Consider the following 19,540-nt stretch of genomic DNA (forward strand, 5'->3'; position numbering starts at 1 on the left):
GCTGCATTCCTCCTCAGCTCTGTGCCTTTGCTGTCTGTGGTGTGCAGATTTTACTTGTTAGAGACAAAGACGGCTTCATGGAGGAGGAAAACATGGCCTCCTTACTCTGGAAAAAGAAATTCTGCATATGTTTTTCCTCCAGTCTGTGTTAGCAGGCTCGTTAGCTCGTTTGGTTTGCCTGAACCTAACGTGACATGTTCCCGGGATTAAAGCTGGAGACATGTGTGCCTGGAAATCTACACATGGTTATTAAAACCTCAGCATCATAAAGTCCCTCCAGCTCAAACTCATGCAGCGTAATGAGAATCGATGTACCTGTTGACTCTGTGCTCAAATGTTTTAAAGCTATTGATTCTGCTGTGTGGTCATGATGGAAGCTGCCTTTGGAAAACCATCCCGTGTTTCCTTATATTACTGTTAGATTTTCCAGTATTTTCTGTATTAGATGCTGCTCAGCTGTTTACCTAATAACGTATCAAACAAGTAGGAAACACTGCACACTTATCAGGGATAACTATTGTTGTTGCTGTGTTGGTTCTCATGTACAGGGCCAGCACTGTTCAGCACGCAGCTTCTCTCTGTTCAAGTGTTTTCCTCCGTTGTCATTATGACTGATCGAGGCTAGCTAACCTCTGCTTCTTTCAGCCTGCAGCCACGCACACAGCCCGGCTCCATTGTGCTGCGGCTGATGTGAGAGCGGCTGCAGGCTCTGTGCGTGACCACGAATGTGTTCAGCTCATTTCACACTGAAAGCACAAGAATGAAGGCAGCAGGAGGCATGTGGCAGCAGCTACCAAACCTCCAACAAATCTGCATTGCCAGGCTGAACAATGATAATAATTAAGTGCACATGCAGTTGCCTTTAAAGTAGCAGTACTAATAGCGAGAGCAGTGAGTACCTGTAAGAGATGGGAGCCTAGTTCCTGGCTGAGCCCATCCAGAGAGCTGCTGCGGCTGACGTGCCCCCAGGACTCCCCCAGGCCTGCAAAACAACCAAAACAAGTAAGTGTAAAAAACCTGTGTTCCCTATAAATAACACAACTCATCACACGAGTAGTTTAACACTGACAACAACCAAATCTGCGCCCTATAAACGGCTTTTCCATTATCCTCCTGTACGCTCCGATCAACAGCAAGTAGGGTCTCCTATAGCGGCAATACAAAATATATCCAGACAAACAGGAGTCTTTACTTCCATAAGTGAACTGCTAATTCTGCGGTAAGCAAAGGCATCTCTGAAATTAAACTGGACTCCAAATGTTTCTTAAAATCAGCCCAGTTTAAACTCAGTGTGAAGTCTGCAGTTTGTGGCCTGCAGCGCTAAAAATACAGCGAAGCCAAAAATAAATGAAGGATCGGGAAAATACTTCCATGAGCCCCTCAAACGCAGACAGAAGCGCGCAGAGCCTCGCAGAGCCCGGCGAGCCCGGCAGCGGGGCGCATTTACATGCAATCCCCGCTCTGCAGAGCAAACAGGCGGCGTGCAGCGACCGGAGCGCGCCGCCGCCTCCGCCGCTTCACGTGTACATAACTACACACAATCAAATAAACCCAGTGCACAGACCGAAATATCAACTTCCACTCCGTCGGAAACTCAATAAAAACACTGAAATGATTTACGGCCGTTCGTGTTCAACAAAAACAATCACGCCGAGGGACGCTGCTGCAGGCCCGGACGGTCGTCACGTCACGTCACGGTCACAGAAACACAAATATGAATTCTGATTGTTCGGAAGAAACGGACACAAGAAACTGACCCGGGGTTATTTTAAAATATTTTCACGGACAGCTTCCTGATAGCGTGGGGACGCCACGGTAACGTAACCATCACCGAGGCGCAGACTCCACAGCAACCTGCTCCGTTAAACAGGCCTGTCAGCGTGGGGTGCGCTCTGTGGATAAACCCACAAACCGTAAGATTAGAATATTTTGTATTATTATAATTGTCCCTCTCATGCGCTAGTTTTTTACATTTTACCTTTAAAAAGAACAGATTTATCGGCAACAATACAAATCAAATATATATCTATTTCTAAATATACGAACAGCTGCTTGTTTTATACACGATCTATATTTAACATAAATATATATATTTCTGTTAAATATATGTTAAATATTTTTTATATTTCTGTTAAATATATTATATTATATATTATAGTATATATATTTAACATAAATATATATAATATTTATAATATTTAAATAAAAATCGAGTAAAGACATAATTACATTAAAAATATATTATTATATTACATTTAAAAATATAAGCATCTCACATCGGTGACATTCAAATAGTTCCGTTAACATAAAATAATTTCATGTTCAACAATTAAACAGAGACAAACTTTATGAGCACAGTTGGCCGCGGACAGCGACAGAGAGGTTTGGTTGCACTGCGTGAATCTTTAATGTGAAATCAACCAATTAGTGCCGAGTAAACAAACTGGAATAATAACCGAATGTAATAAAAACGTCAGCGGGAATGTTTTAGATAATCTAATGAATAATATTTGGACACTGAGCCACGCGCTGAGGAGGCGGTTAGAAAAAAGCAGGAACATTTTTCCCGTCATGCTTTTCTTTATTTGACGCGTTTTTGAAGCTCATACACGAGCTAATTAAACGGAAACAGTAAAAACACGTAAAAGAGTTCATGTCCTCAATATGGAGACACGCAGACATCTTCCACGCGTGCAGGACGGGGGTGACTGTGCCACACGGTTATTCATGTGCGGTGTATGTGGCCTTAGAAACACTGAGACTCTGGAAGGCTGAGGATGGCAAATCTGGCTCTGCTAAACTGTGGGGGACATTTCTATGCCACGGCCTGGGTCCACGGGGTCCACAGTAGTTCTGGGTGATGCCTCTATGTTGATTCATTCATTCGTGTTCTTACAGGTGACGGTGTCCCACGGATTCACTGATGGAGCTCATCTACTGGTGTCTGCATAACCATCAGATCTCAACCAGACTGAGGAGCAGGATCAGCGTGTTAGTCACTGTCATCAAACGGAAGTGACGGATATGTTTTAATGACGTTCATCCCTCCAGCACAGTTCTCGGAGCTTTTACATCTATTATATATTTTTTCCTTTAATCTGTTGAGCGACCTTCATAGAGACATGGTTACTGAATTACATGACTGTCTGTGTTTTTGCTTTAAATACATCCCACGACTGTCCCGCTGTCCACAGTGATTCTGCCATTTCCAGCGAATGCGAACGTGATCGTGGAAGCAGTTTGCAGCAAAGTCCAGCTGGATGTTATTTTGCAGTATGTGAAACCAGTGCCTCCCAGTTTGTAACAAACCGACGGTGATCATGTTCCAATCAGCTCCATCCACACCGGCCAGTGATGTGCTGCCAGGCCCGACGGGGACCCCACGGAGAAACAGACCCCACAATCTCTATTTCGTTTCCACTAAATTCTATTTTTCTTGATCAGAATATTAAAAAGTCAGCAGCATTAGAATTCCTGAAAAATCAAAGCGCCATGAATATATATGGAAACATGCGAGTAAAAGCCTCGAGGCCGTGTTTATTTCACCACAGCGATCAGTGCAGTCGTGTTCAGAGTTCAGAGATAAAGCAGATAATATTTATTCACAGGAAAAAGCTCCACTGTGCCGAGTTTGGGATCTGCTGTGTGAAATGTAACATTTGCTTTTCTGAACAGATTTAAAAAGTAAAGTTTAATTATTTTTTTTTACATTAGAAACGAAAATATTAGATTAAAAAAAACACGTGCACGAAGAAAAAGTGCCAAACTAAAATGTGCTTATTGCTAAACGTTTACAGACCAAACAGAATCGTGAAAACAATAAAGAGACGCTCGTGTCGTAAACAAATCCACGCAACTGTTTTATTTACCGTCCTGTGAAAAATTGAATTATTATTATTTTTATGATTTTCTCTTCATTAGTATTTAAGGGCAGCCCACCCACCTTCGGGAAAGACCACTCTCATCTTCAGGTAGCTTGTTGTGAGCCGGATGATCGAGGCTTTATCCAGCTGGGAGGTGATGGCGGAGGGCAGCGGCAGCAGTTTGGCCAGTTCATAAAACTCACTGTTTTCCTTTTCCCGGCGCGTCCGGGCCGCGTTTTTCGACTTCTCCTTCATGTTTCTGTGTCAGCGCAGATCCACGCTCTCATAGCAAAGCAGATGTCTCCCTCCGCGCGGCCTAAACGTCACAGCTGTAGCTGGCGCGTGCACTCCCGCCCATACTTCCAGGTGCTTCGGGGCTGACGGTGAACGGGTCCCGGTTATTCCTGGGCGCGTGAGGCTCAAAGCTGCAAGCTCAGACTTGGACTCATCACACTGAAACTTCGGACCGCCGCACACAGAAGGCCCTGCAAGGGTCAACAAACCATAAAAAAATGAAAAAGGAATTTATTTTATTGTCTGCGTGTAACAGCTCCACGAGTGGCTATTAAACTCAAACCAAGGGCCACAGAAACAGCCGCTCACCTCACTTTCTAACCTGTTGGTTTTCACACAGTCTCCAAAAAGCCCCGCACGCGCGCATCCTCCATCCCGTGTGATTTTCTGGCGGCGCATCCACAGCCTGCTCTGTGCCGCGGGCACGAAGCCCTGCTGCTATTGGACGACTGGAGAAGCTGCTCGCATACCTATTGGTTAGTCTATGTACCGAGGCCTCCAGGAGGAAGGAGATTGGCTACTGAACACATTCACCTCTGGCCTGAGGTGGCTCCAATGATTCCTTAGAACCAGCATTAAATCCGTGTGTGTGTGTATACATGTGTATATATGTTTGTATATATCTCCTTAAAAAACACGTTATTAAAAGATTTATTATCTACAAAAAGTAAAAACAGAAGAAAATGATGCTTAAAAAGTTTTTTTAACAGCGACAGTGAGAGCTTGTCCTTTATTCACATGCATCTTGTCTTTTTATATTTATATTTTATTCATTTATCTGCTTATTTATTCATTCGTTTGTATTTATTTGTTTATTTATTTTGTTGGTTATTGCTACAGGCCACAGCCAATAAACATCTGCACCCCTCTAAGGTCTACATGGCGACTTGAGGGATGTCAAATCCAGATCAGAGACAGAGATGCTTTTTTGTTATCTTTTCTCAGCACAGAAATATTTTGAATACGATGATTTCTAAACGTGTAAATTGTAGAAGCGAAGTCGTTTCACCTCAGCAGAGACAAGAGGCACTGTGTGCTGGTGATACGGTCACGTCCTCTGTGGCAATATTGAACAAACCAGGCCAGGCCGTGTGTGTTCCCTAGTGTTTGTCCCACTGTGGGTGGACCAAGGAAATATGCTATGGGAGCATCACGCACGCGGGTTTTTCTTTAACTTCTTGCACATTGTAGTAACTTCGGCTTCATCCTGAAAACCTTATAGTTTCATTCCGCAGCTGTCTGCTGTCCCACGAACGTGACACGATCACGTCACGTGCAGAAACGAACCAAGTCTTCACCTTTTCCTTTTGTAAACTGTCACCAGAATACCTCAGCACATAACAGGAGGCTTAAACCCTGCTGACGAGCGACACATCACCGTGTGTGTGTGTGTGTGTGTGTGTGTGTGTGTGTGTGTGTGTGTGTGTGTGTGTGTGTGTTGCAGCCGCTCGCTTCCTGCCTGCAGTGAGAAAATCATCCCGGATGCTGGAGGCACACGGAGCCGTTGACGCTGTTTTAACCTTCGCTTCTGCTCCAAACTTGCTGGTAATTAAACCGCGTGTGTGGAAAATATGATGAGCGAAAGTACTCCATGTGATTGCCAGCCGGGACAGAAACACGCAGAGTATTGTGAAAAGATCAGAGGTGTGGACTGCGAGGCGAGATTAATGTCTCAGCGAGCTGGGCTGATGGTAAAGTCAGAGTTTTCTGCGTGGCCAAAGTGTCTCTTTTCACCGTGGGAGCTGACACGTAATCCGGTGGAAGCGCCCCGGTTTTACGGCTGCTTTTATTTACAGACTGTTTTAAGAGTGGCGTGGATTGTCTGCCGGGAACGCGCAGAGCCGCACCACTGAGCGCAAAGTGTGCGTCACATTATCCAGGAATGTGCACGTGTTATTGTGGTGATGCAGAAAATGTGCATGTTTGTTAAACCTTAGTGCTAAATAAGAGCTACTAGAACACAGAGCAGTCACTAACAGAGTTCAGTGAGTGTAAGGTCACTCTGCAGGTCCACACCGGGCCACAGCACAGTGAGCGTTAGTGTTTACATCACCTGAGAAATCCGCAGCAGCACCGACATCTGTGCGCGGAATCCCCGGGTGAAATCTATTTGTCTCTTACGTGTAAAGATGACGCACTTTATTGGTACTTTTCTACTTTCTATTTCACCATCATCATCATCACCTGATGACGTCGGTGGCCCTCACAGGGATCACTGCTAACCCTGAGACCTGAGGCACAAAGCGTGGCTGAGCTGACGGCCGTCATGTCCGGCAGTCGGTCTGTGTGGAACCTCGGTGGTTCTGTGTTCCTCTGGGCTGAAAAGGCTCTATGGCCTCGGGCAAAGTTCCCTCCACACAACCTCATAAAATGCTTTGCCTGATAAGCGGGTAAACCGAGACTGCTTTTTTTTGTATGGAAAGCATCTGTTTGTCAGTCCGCACAATTCAATTTTAACAGCTTCAAATATCGGAAACTTTTTTAAATTATTATTTTTATTATTTTATGTATTATTGTAGGGTCTACCTTACAATACAAAGCGCCTGGAGGCATCGGGGTAACTTTGTGCTGAACATTGGGGGGGTGAAGATCTAATCTAAATAAATAAATAAATCTGGGTAAATTCCCAGATGATTAAACATACAACTATTTTGCTGGTAATACCTGAAATGAGTAAAGAAAATCAACAGCCTATTTATGCAAGATATTTCATAATTTTATTGGGGGGGTTATATTGGTTGGGTCTGATTATTGGGGGGTCATAACCCCCCTAACCCCCCTGGAAATTATGCCCCTGCCTGAAGCCGCCTGCTGTTGTGATTTGGAGCTGTTTAAATAAAACTGAATTGAATTATTTTTCCTTCTTTTCTGTGATTGAAAGTTAAGCATTCAAACTTTTGGCCTAACAAAGGAAAAGTTTCAGTGATAAAGGAAACCAAGCACAGGCCACGAGCTCATTTGAATCTGCATGTATGGATGTTCATGTTTATCTTTCATCCAGCATGGTTCCTGCTGTCTATGTGAATGGACAGTAGCTCTGCTGTATACAGTGTGGACAGGGTGATGCTCTGTATGGATGCCTCCTTGTCTGCAGTCTTGGCTCAGACTCGCCCACCGTCACCTGCTTCACTCATGGGCTGGTCGGCTCGACACTGCTGCAGCAGCAGCCTCCATGTTTTATTCCAGCACGAGGTCAGTTCATGTTTTTCTAACGTCCTATGGTGTCATTGAATGAATCCAAGTACACTTTTATACAGTATGTGTATGGTGTTTGGATACATACATCAGACATGACTGTGCTGTAAACCACAATTACTGAGAACGAAAAAACACAACAAGGTTTCCAAATAAACAAGTGAATGAGATGAAAAAATGTACAATTACAATTTTAAGCCATTCCAAAACACTTTATTCAAACCAAATGTAAATTCATGTTTAAGGATTGGCAGCACAGTCGTGGTCACCGGGTTAATAAACATCCACACAAAGGCCTCGCTGTCACAGACACAGCAGCAACAGTCAGCAGCGTCAGGCAGGGACTCTCTGCTACACTGAAGCATGCAGCGGTGAGGGAGGACACTGATGGAGGAGGAGGAGGAGTGACCGTGTGGATCTGGGAGGAAGCTTGTTCACACACTTAAACTGAAACCACTTCATCCACACAACACTTCTGTTTTCATTAACATCTGATCCAGAACGATTTTTCACATATTCTGCCCTTTGCAGAAATATCTCAGCCACATTTATAGAAGATTACACAATGACTGCTGCTCCAACACGAGGCCACAGAAGGTTTGTCACACTGCGTTTCCACATCCACACAGGCATGAAGTCAGGGAAATGTATTATCCTGTTGTTGAGCTGAAGCTCTACAGCGTGCTCACATGTAACACAGCTTTGTGTTACTGTCAGAGCCCAGCCTACAACCTTCCTCCTGAACACGACAGGAACCTTGTTTGTGTTCAGTGATGTGCTTTGGTATAATCTTTACAATGTTCTCTACACTTTGGGCAAAAGAAAGCTTCATTTCACAGCTACACACAGTTAAACAGCTGCTGTTAGAAAGTGTGCCGCCATGGTTATATATCTGACACCACACACAAAGATCCAGCCAATCAAGAACAGCGCAGCAGCAGATTCTTATTGGATGTTGCCAATTAAAAGTTAAATGAATGAAAGAATAAAAAAGAACCAGAATGAGACCGTCCTCGGCACCGCTCCACCACACCACAGTGAACACAGCCACAGTACGTGAGAAAGAAATGATGTCACTCCCAAGGTCAGCAAAGCGGTGACTGACAGTCGTCGCTGATCTGACACACAGAGGTACTTCTGCTCCTTAGCCCAGGGACAGATCCAACACTGAATGTGAGACCTCACTGTTGACCTGTGCAGCGATGCTGGCAGGTGTTACATTCAGGTGAACATCATACTGCTGGTCCAGACCCAGGTAGCTGTCACTGATCAGGTACAGCGTGTAAATACACCTGAGAGGAGAAAAAACAGGTCTGAAAATCACCTGAGACAGCAACAGAGTGGAAACTGTGTTGAGGTTCATTTCTTTGCTTCTACATAAACTTGTAAAAAGATAATAAAGAGAAGCTGTGACACTGCGCAGGCCAGTTATCTGGCACATTGGAGCCGATTAACAGTGAGCTGCTGGACTGACTCAACAGTGTAATTTCCATTTTACCACCACTAATCCCTCCACAGTCCACGCTGCGCCCCGAGGACTGATCGGCATGACTGTTGCATCTCATCTACAGCCTGCAGGCACCGTGTAACAGCCTGCAGCCATGTCGTAACATGCTACATAAATGTCACAGTATTTCATGTTCTGCTGACAGAACAGTGAGTTCAGTGTGTGGGAGACCAGACTTACTTTCCGGTCTTCTCTGGGGTGTAGAAGGCCATGGACACGGCCGTGTGGTTACGCACGTATCCCACCCGTTTCACAGCCAGCAGCTCCCTGCGATCCACCTCCCCAAGGATGAGGAACCAGCCCTCATCCTTGGCCTTGGGGAACCTGGGAGCTTGGGCCTTGCTGTCCTGCCTCCTCTGGAATGACAGACATCGTGACATTCACAGCAAAATCTGTGCACACTTTGAAGTTTGGGCAGTTTTACATGTTGGAGGTGGCAGATGCTATTATTAAAACAGGGCTGCCTTAGCGTGGCAGTTAGGAAACACTGCATGACCTTACTTCTAGCATGCAGCACCATTCAATCCAGTTTGATTTACAAAGCATCAAATCAGAACAACAAGACTCTATGCTTCACTTCCTGGACTGTGTGGACAGCAGAGTCACTGTGTGGTCTGGTTTCTTCACCCTCATTAAGCAGTGCTGGTATATTTCTATGCTTCAAAGTGTACCAGGTAAAGTCCTCTTATAACTGGATCATATTTGGATTTTATAACGTTCTTGTATTTTGTGGAATTAACCTTCAGAATACGCTGAGACGACATGTTTCTGGTCTCAGAGCTCGGAGAAGCAACTTTGAGCTGCTTTTCCTGAGCAGACTTTCAGTTGGGTTTCTTGTTTGTGGTTATGTTCTCCCAACCTGTCCCAACCTCTCCTAACCTGTCCCAACCTGTCCCAACCTCTCCTAACCTGTCCCAACCTGTCCCCAACCTGTCCCTGTCTCTCCCAACCTGTCCCAACCTGTCCCCAACCTCTCCCAACCTGTCCCAACCTGTCCCAACCTGTCCCAACCTCTCCCAACCTGTCCCAACCTGTCGTCCCAACCTGTCCCAACCTCTCCCAACCTCTCCCAACCTGTCCCAACCTCTCCCAACCTGTCCCAACCTGTCGTCCCAACCTGTCCCAACCTGTCGTCCCAACCTGTCCCAACCTGTCCCAACCTGTCGTCCCAACCTCCCAAACCTCTCCTAACCTGTCCCAACCTCTCCCAACCTGTCCCAACCTCTCCCAACCTGTCCCAACCTGTCCCAACCTCTCCCAACCTCTCCTAACCTGTCCCAACCTCTCCCAACCTGTCCCAACCTCTCCCAACCTCTCCCAACCTGTCCCAACCTGTCCCAACCTCTCCCAACCTGTCCCAACCTCTCCCAACCTGTCCCAACCTCTCCCAACCTGTCCCAACCTCTCCTAACCTGTCCCAACCTCTCCCAACCTGTCCCAACCTGTCCTGTCCCAACCTCTCCCAACCTGTCCCAACCTCTCCTAACCTCTCCCAACCTGTCCCAACCTCTCCCAACCTGTCCAACCTGTCCCAACCTCTCCCAACCTCTCCCAACCTGTCCCAACCTCTCCCAACCTCTCCCAACCTCTCCTAACCTGTCCCAACCTCTCCTAACCTGTCCCAACCTGTCCCAACCTCTCCTAACCTCATTCCAGTGTGGTTCCATATCCTGGTCGTCCCTGAGTCACACTGGATGTTAAATGGAGGCTTAACATGAACACAGTGTTGGGTTTATAGCACTAACAGTCAAATGAAACCTTTCTTCTGCCACCTTGATAAGCCAATCATAAACTACAGTGCTAACAGTGGAACAGCATACACTGTGGCCATGAGCAAGATTCCATCTCATTTAACCTCCTAGGACCTGCCGTCCACATATGTCGACATCACATTTTGGGTTGTCTAGACCAAAATACTAAATTTTCCTCTACAAGGGCCTGATATCCACTTAGGAGGACATTATACTCCCACTGTCCTATTGAAATTTAAAATGAATGTCCTCATATGTGGATCTTATTTTTGTCAGAAACAAAAATCAGGTAAAAAAATAAAATTCAGGTAATTCTTTGTTTTTACATTCATCAGGTCCCAATCAGCCCAAATAGCAAAGAGAAATTAAAAATGCTGCCATGAAAGAGTTCGGGTCTTAGGAGGTTAAATATGTGAAATCAAAGTTGGGGCCAAATGTTATTAAAATGCTAGAAAGTCATATTTCTTAATGTTAGCATCACGGTGGATGTTGGGGCGATGGAGGGGTCGTACCAGCCCCGTTGTAACATCTAAGGTGTGTACATGATGACAGGTGAGGCTGACAACATGCATTTCACTTCATTACTCATGAGCTACACATTCAATATGTGACTGTTGAAAGTCAGATTGTCATCACTCTGTGCAGGCCGAGTTTGCTGCTCTCTGCAGGTTTGGAATGAGCTTTACATGAACTATTACATAAAGCACACCTCGTTTCCAGCAGCCTCTGGGGTCAGCTTCTGCTCAGCTGCTAAATAAACCACTGTGTTCAAACTGGGAGCAGCTGCCTGTTAGAGAATATTGTGGATACTGACCCTCTGCTGTCCCAGATTGAGGCGTCTCAGTGACACCTGCAGAACATACTCCTGGTCAGCGTGGACATCCAGCCAGCTGCTCTCCTTCCTTAGGTTAGCTCCTGCTGCAGGGATGGGATGCTCTGTCTGCTCCTGGCTCTCCTCCCACCAGCCCTTCATGCTCATCTCAACTTCCAGCACTGGGAGATGGCTCAGGAACGACCACGCCTGAGAAACGTTGGATTTACTATGAACACAAGCTGCTTGTATAACACACAGGGCAAGTGGACAAGTGTGTCCCAGAGATCTGCACCACTTTATCAGAGCTAATGGACACATGACTCACACACACTCAGATGTTACACATAAGGTCAGGATGAGACTCTCAGGAGGAAGTGGACACTGTCACAGATTTAGAGTGGACGTGTGGACGCGGGCATTCTTAGATCATTTATAGAAAGCACTTTAAGACAAATAACTTTTATAATATATGAACCACGTCTCCCCAGTGAGTCTGCAGACTGCAGTGACCCTTGTCTGTGGCATGGCACTGCTACAGGTTTGTTTGGCGATGCTGGAGTACGTCCAACCAAAGGAGGAAACCTTCACACTGCCATAATAACCAGCTGCTTAGCCACGCCTGCGAAGACAGGAATGAGACGGGCCGAGGCTTCGACAGCTGTCAAATGAAGAGTGGAAGGATTCATCGTCCTCTCAGACGGACATTAAAGACTCCAGCGTCATTAAATACACCACGGTGATGTGTCCCTGCATCATACCTGCTGGCTCTGGTTTTTGGCTGCATGTCCTCCTGTGAGCTACTCCTCCCACTCTGTGTCTCCATCATTGGTGTGGATGTTAGACCTGCCATGGAGCTGTCTGCCTATAACACCATCAGTCTGGGAAGGTTATAGACCCTATAACCCAATATTCCAGACAGCTGCCAGTCTTCCCAGGACTTTGTCCAAAGAAAAGTTGTGAAATGTTGAAAGTCTTGACAGTACAATTAGAAAAAGGACAAACAGCTGTGTTTGAACCTCATTTAAAGAGCTGGTAAGAAAAAGCTTGACAGAGAGCACAGTCTTCAGATTAAGCTGGACAGGCTGTACAGTGGAGTCACATGTTACGATAGCCAGGAGTGGAAATGATTGGATGTTATATAGACTGATATATGTTTTAGTGGACAGGAAATAGGGCTGGGCGATATATCGAGTTTTTAAATATATCGATATATTTTTATACAAGATATGAGATGTGACAATATCGTTTAGTCGATATAGTCTATGTTACGTTATAATTATACTTGTGGAGCTGTAAGTTTGCCTCTTTCGTCCACTTTTGTCTCTACGCAACGTTACTCGGCCTCGCCTCTCCTTCACTGAACATAACTCCCCCTCCTCCCCCATCGCTTCACCTGCAGCAACGACAGGACGGACACGACAGCTATCAAAGAGGAGCTGGTCGGTAAAAAGAAAACACTTGGAGATTACTATTTTAGTGCTGTCAGCGTGACGTTAACGCCATAACCGCATTAACGGGGCAAATCTCTGTTAACGAGTTACCGCGGATCGCCCCGTGCGTGGGGCTGGACGGCGTCAACATGTTAACGAGCTAACCGGGCTAACGCGTTGACGCCTAAAATCCTTTCATTTTCTCAAAAGTCGACTGCGCGCCTTTTGTATGAGTTCTGGTTGTGCTTGATGACCGCGAACCGATTTTATGTGATACACAGCGCTCAGCAATCTGTCAATAAATGTTTTAGTTCGACTTTGCTAAGCTACAGAGCTGCACCGCTTGATGGATTGTCGGAGCATTACGGCTACCGAGGAGCCTCGCGGAGTGATACGTACTGTGCTTCAACGTAATATTACCGTACTGTGTGTGTATAAGGACCATAAATGGCTCCTGTTCAGAGACATGGTTACTGGCGGATTTCAAACTCCAGGCTGTCAGTCACGCAGTAGAAGTTGGGAACAGAGCAGCTGTGAAATCTGTCTATGTTATTATGCTCAGCGTCTGTTAGTTTACATTTTGACTGCACAATTGTGAGCTCTTTGTTATGCTCAAAAACATCATAGTTTTCTTTTATTTATAGAGCATCATTATTTAATAAATGCTCATAATTTATTTTTGAGTAGTTTTTTTCATGTACATCTATGCTGTATGTTAATAAAAGTGCCTGTGTGACATCTGGGACACAGCTTTGACTAAGAACTCTCTTTTTGTTCTTACTTTATGGCTTTAAAAAAATATCGAGATATGAATTTTGGGTCATATCGCCCAGCTCTAACAGGAAATCATCTTGGTTGTTTGCAGCATAAGTCCAGTCAAAGCTGCAGACGTGTGAAAGTGAAGCTTAGATATAAAATGCCGACTTGTGAGCAAACTGATTGATGCTAACACGGCTGTGGTGGGCCTCGGGTCTCGTTAGCTGTTTGTAGGACAGCTGCTTCAACCCAAAGAAGCTGCCACGAGGGAAGCAGAGGACATAAACGCAGACAGAGGGATGGAAACAAAAACCAGAGCCAGGAGGGTGTGCGTCGGTCTGACTGGGGGGGCAAGGAGGGGAAAAGCTATTTATGTGAGGATTACTCTTCCTGAGACAGTCAGACAGGAACGCTGCTGCACATCTAATTATTTAATTAGAGAGGCCGCCACACTGCAGGCCGGCGGGGAGCTGGGGGTAAACGTGGTGAGGGTGGGGGCAGCAGAGACACTGATTGGGTGAAGCTGCAGGGCCTGCTGCCGTGCCCGGACACTCTCATTACTGCTGCAATTAGCACTTAAATTGGAGCTGTAATTGGGGATCCTGGGCGTATCGCTGTGACACTGCTGTGTGTGAGACCTGCATGGACCACACGGGGGGCAGATCCATGCTTAGATTGCTTCCATTATTTCTGCAGCAAATCCAGACTGACTGCTTTCATATTTGAAGTGCACATTTAGACGAATCATTTCTGCAGCCTTACCTGAGCAGTCTGACTCGAATGAAGCTGTTGGGCCACCATAGCACAGAAAACGCTTTCTTTTCCATTACAGGCAGCGATCAGCTCAGGAAGTCCTTCGATTGGCTCGTTCAAACCTCCCTGCCCCTTCCTGTTTCCTCTGTTCCTAAAACAGGAGGCGTCAGAGACAAGGTTGGCTGTCATTCCTCATTCAAATCTGTCTTACCATTAAAAGGACACAAGTGTCCAAATCCAGGCTTTGTGTTTGTACCTGTGAGTGAGGACTGCACAGTGCTACTGAGGTTTACACCTAAAGGTGGGAACAGCTTCAGCCTACGTCCTTTAAAGATCACCACGGTGGATCACCTGGCCTCTCTGACTCTGTCTCTAAATCACTCGACCTAATCTTCACTCTCAGCTGCTAACTGTCAAACAACCCTGAATCCTTAACTGTACACGCAGCCATGCATCAGGATGATTAAAGGCTTTTTTTACTTTAGATGAAGAATTTGTTCCCAAAATACTGAAGCAGGATAAGCTGCACAGCAAGCAGAACGACGAGCGCTCCCATTTACCTGAACAGACCGAGGTGTCGCTGCTCTACGTGTGGGACCGTCAGTAAGGAGGAGTCGTGCAGCCAGCGGCCCTGGACGATCATTTGCACAAGATTGCAGATGCTGATAGCTGTGACGAGCCAGCCTTCATTGGCAGCTACATCCAGCATTGCCTGAAGCAAACACAGAAAACAGTTTGTAAATCCTGGCACATAAACACAGTCGTGTCTGGAATCAGCCAGCAGAGCTATGTGACATAACTACATAACTACAGGACATGTTTGAAATGTTTTAATGGGTTAGTTTTTAATCTCTTGGCCTGCAGCTGGTGTGACAGTGGAATAGAATCAGAGAAAAAGCTAAACACACGTCTGCTCAGCCTCGTCTCCTGACTCGTCTCCTCCCTTCACGCTCTGGTTGGCTTTAAGGTGGCTGAACACAAACGTTATTAATGTTCATTTGCAAAGTAAAACTTTGAGTATAAATGACAAAGTCCACAGACTGGGCTTCACAGAGGGGATTAAAATGCAGCACAAACGATTGATCGAACACATTAATAGCAGACTGTGGCTAAAGTCCCAGCAGGGCTTCACCCAACATCACCAGCTGATAAGAGGCCCTGTGAGCACTCGGGTTATAACAGAGGCAGCCTGATCAGAGTCTATGTGGAGTCTGGGTGTGGGCGGGGTCCAGGTCTGGCTTCACTGAGGAGACCACCGGGGTGCCCGGGTGCTGCTAACAGCACGTGTCCACTTCACTGTATCAGCTGTGACATTTACAGCTTGTAATGAGGTTACATGTACTGCATTAATGCCAGGACAGTGTTAGCTATGGTAGCACACAGACCCACCCCCACCCAACTTTGTTGTCCTAACATAACGCAGACGATTCAGTGCATGGATGCTGCCGCCTTCAGCTCATAGGACTCATCTCTGTGGCACACTCAGAGTGGATCACTGTGGGAAGCATCCATTCAACTGAGGGTCGATCATTCAGACTCAAACTAATATGCAAGCCTGTCTTTCCATTCAACATATTCACTTTATGTGTCAATAAGTATCAATAAAAATATACATTCACACAATAAAAGACCTCATAAAGAAGCTGGAGATGAGAAGAATTTCAGGACAGCAAAGCAGTAACCACATCCACGAGCTGCACTAACACACCGTGGAAAATCACAAGCACATGCACACAAACATCCAGCAGAGCTGTGGACAATGGCTTACAGGCGCCACTTCACTTCAAACAGACGCACTGAGGAGCTCAATAAACACCACTGGCTTCATTGTTGTCAGTGTTACCAACTCTATTAATCTAATGTTCAAGATTCTCTCGGCCAGCTGATCTCTGCAGATGCCACACAACGAGGATTAGCTAACGTACAGCTAACGTCTGACAGTCGGGTTATTGATGAGATGGATCGGCTACAAATCACATGCTGATATTTCACATTCCCCTAATTCTAAACATTATCTACAGCACTGAGCCCCAACAACACGTGAGCACCGTGCATGTGCAGCACATCACTCAACACCAATATAAGCTACGACCATTTGGCTGTAGGTGTGGGTTAGCATTGTGTTAGCATTGTGTTAGCTCAACTCCTGCTTTTATCAGCTGGAAGGGATTATTACCACACTAAATGAAACCTTCCCACATTCTTCAACACATTGTAAAGACGTAAGAGTCAATAAGAGTCATGAAAACCATCAGGTGTGTTAACACCTGTAACCTGCTTATACACAGACAGACAGTGATTTTTACATATTTGTAGAAGTAAACTTTGTATATTCCAAAGAAACATCGATACAGTTGATAATAATCTGTTGTCACTGTTAGAATAAATAGTAATAATCAAATCCATATATTTATCAGCTCTTCTGATGAATGGATATAAGTGTGTACCAAATATAAGATCAGATGTGTGTTTGCCCATCAGGACTGTGGACGGTCAGTTACACCACAGACACGTCTGAGTACAATCTTCCCGTTACTGCAGCACCTGCTGCAGAGCAGCAACATTAAAGTGACACTTGAGTCTCTCATAGAAGTAAAAACTGTTCAGTGACAGCAAACATGGTTCACCACTCGACTGCTGTTCATTTCAGTGTGTTGTAGACTTCAGCTAACCTGCCTGTGTAGCTGTTAGAGCTACAAGAGTATATCACACACACACAGTTATCTTACTGCCCTGTCACTGGTTTAGTGCAGAGAGCACGGCAGGTCTACTCGTGAGGTGCAGGAGGAATCACAAACTGTGCTGCACAGATCATTTAGAGCACAGCAAAAAAAACCCTTTAGTCTACACGTACTGCATGAACACAGAGAAACAGCTAAAGTGAAAAACACAAAGGAAGCTCTGTGGCAGCTGCTGAGTGAAGGCTACCTGACAGATGCGGATGGCGTTGTCCAGCACAGTTTTGGTGTCAGTGGTGTAGTCGCTGCAGGGCAGCTGGGCGTGGCTGAAGTGGGCCTGCAGCAGCAGGTGGGTCTTGGTGTGTGCGCTGTCATAGGAGTGGGGGTTGACCTGCAAGGGGAGCTGCTGAGCCAGCTGGCTGTTCAGCTGGTCCTCGTTGTGTCTGACGGGCAGCTCGGCATACTCCTCTGCATCCTGAAAGAGATCAAAAGTGAAACAAGAAGTGCAAAGCATGCTGTGGTCACACTGTTTAAATCAGAGCATGTGTGCTAAAAGCATGTAGCTGCCCACACTTGTGTTTTTCACCCAGCACACACACCCACATTTGGCATCACAGTTCAGATTCTTTCTCCACTAAATTCTCTCTACATTTCTTCAAAGTGCTAAATGCTAACAAATACTGTGGCCTGCTGGGAAGGTATCAGTCTTTATGTTGCATCTGTGGCTGTGTGTTCAGCACTGTTTGTACTTGAGGCACAGTCAGATGCATGGACACGCATGGCTGCTATCGCCTCCAGTTCAACTTTGGCTAATGTAGCCCCATCAGCAGGCTCTGCTGGAGGCATCTGTCAGAGCCTCCCAGCCTGGACCGTTTAGCCTCCATCCATCACTGCTGAAGCTAGCGTTTCTAAAGCTAAGGCGGGAGCAGGGTGGGGTGAGGGGCCAGAGCTAGCATGACTCCTAAATGATTTATCTTTGAGTGCCATCATGTGTGCATGTCAGTGTGGTGGAGAAAGGCAGCACGGAGCTCCACAGACAGAGGAGGGAGCTTTAAAGAGGTAATGCAGGAGGAAAACACTAAACACACACACACACACACACACACACACACACACACACACACACACACACACACACACACACACACACACACACACACACACACACACACACACACACACACAGCCAGATCTGTCTGTCAGACCAGTCCTCTACAGATCTCAGTCTGATTCATAACTAAAAGCTATGAGGACACGCCCATCTAAAGCCTTGACTGAGTTATTATTGGCTGATTTCAGGTCAGCTCCTTGGCTACGCTGAGACAGCTTCTGTGATTTCCCCTCAGACTGAAGCAAACATGAACTTTTGTTTCAAGCAGAGCAAAATGTCACGTGGTGGCAAATCGCTGCTTGGTTTTTGGTCCTGCTTCATCAGGAGGTCACAGAGCAGCACTGAGGAGGACGCTTTGTTGGCTGCATGTCATAATGTCATGTTGCAGGCAGCTTCAAAATGAAGAGTCCAAACTCAGGCTGTTGGCTTTGAGTTCAGTTAAAAGGAAAAGACTGGTTTGTTCCAGCATGGATCTGATTCTGATCGTTGTGTTTAGGCAGCATCATTAGAAGACATAGCATAAATTTTCACTGCTATGCAGATGACACGCAGCTCTATCTGTCCATGAAGCCAGGTAACACACACCAATTAGTTAAACTGCAGGAATGTCTTAAAGACATAAAGACCTGGATGGCCGCTAACTTTCTGCTTCTTAATTCAGATCAAACTGAGGTTATTGTACTCGGCCCTGAAAATCTTAGAAATATGGTATCTAACCAGATTCTTACTCTGTATTACCTTGGCCTCCAGTAACACTGAGGAACAGTCATTTTTGACCAGGACATGTCCTTCAACCATTAAACAAATATGTAAGACTGCTTTCTTCCATTTGCGCAACATCTCTAAAATTAGAAATATCCTGTCTCAGAGTGATGCTGAAAAACTAGTTCATCAGGCTGGACTACTGTAATTCTTTATTATCAGGAAGTCCTAAAACTAAAAAAGGCTTCAGCTGATCCAAAACAAGAGTCCTGACAGGGACTAGAAAGAGAGAGCATATTTCTCCTGTTTTGGCTTCCCTTCATTGGCTTCCTGTTAAATCCAGAATTGAATTCAAAATCCTGCTCCTCACATACAAGGTCTTAAATAATCAGGCCCCATCTTATCTTAATGACCTTGTAGTACCATATCACCCTATTAGAGCACTTTCGCTCTCACACTGCAGGCCTACTTGTTGTTCCTAGAGTATTTAAAAGTAGAATGGGAGGCAGAGCCTTCAGTTTTCAGGCCCCTCTTCTGTGGAACCAACTCCAGTTTGGATTCGGGAGACAGACACTATCTCTACTTTCAAGATTAGGCTTCAAACTTTCCTTTTTGCTAAAGCATATAGTTAGGGCTGGACCAGGTGACCCTGAATCCTCCCTTAGTTATGCTGCAATAGACGTAGG

The 19,540-nt window shown here is 45.7% G+C and overlaps 2 protein-coding genes across 5 annotated transcripts in view; both read right to left on the reverse strand.

The window, feature by feature from the left end:
* The window catches only part of sim1a (SIM bHLH transcription factor 1a), a 22,648-nt gene extending 18,114 nt beyond the window's left edge, over positions 1-4,534 (reverse strand). Inside the window, exons 1-3 of the mRNA XM_031732736.2 lie at positions 4,467-4,534; positions 3,944-4,348; positions 900-982 (exon numbers count right to left, since the gene is read on the reverse strand). Coding sequence (XP_031588596.1) covers positions 900-982; positions 3,944-4,118 — 258 coding nt within the window. The 5' untranslated portion in view covers positions 4,119-4,348; positions 4,467-4,534. The remainder of the gene's footprint in view (positions 1-899; positions 983-3,943; positions 4,349-4,466) is intronic.
* Positions 4,535-7,548: 3,014 nt separating this feature from the next.
* The window catches only part of ascc3 (activating signal cointegrator 1 complex subunit 3), a 146,178-nt gene continuing 134,186 nt past the window's right edge, over positions 7,549-19,540 (reverse strand). For all 4 annotated transcript variants that reach the window (XM_039619361.1, XM_039619363.1, XM_039619362.1 and 1 more), the window contains exons 37-42: positions 17,292-17,516; positions 14,924-15,075; positions 14,373-14,514; positions 11,425-11,631; positions 9,040-9,215; positions 7,549-8,644 (exon numbers count right to left, since the gene is read on the reverse strand). In XM_039619361.1, the coding sequence (XP_039475295.1) occupies positions 8,497-8,644; positions 9,040-9,215; positions 11,425-11,631; positions 14,373-14,514; positions 14,924-15,075; positions 17,292-17,516 (1,050 nt within the window). In that variant the 3' untranslated portion in view covers positions 7,549-8,496. The remainder of the gene's footprint in view (positions 8,645-9,039; positions 9,216-11,424; positions 11,632-14,372; positions 14,515-14,923; positions 15,076-17,291; positions 17,517-19,540) is intronic.

Source organism: Oreochromis aureus, linkage group 11, assembly GCF_013358895.1.
Source record: "Oreochromis aureus strain Israel breed Guangdong linkage group 11, ZZ_aureus, whole genome shotgun sequence".
Classification (NCBI taxonomy): domain Eukaryota; kingdom Metazoa; phylum Chordata; class Actinopteri; order Cichliformes; family Cichlidae; genus Oreochromis; species Oreochromis aureus.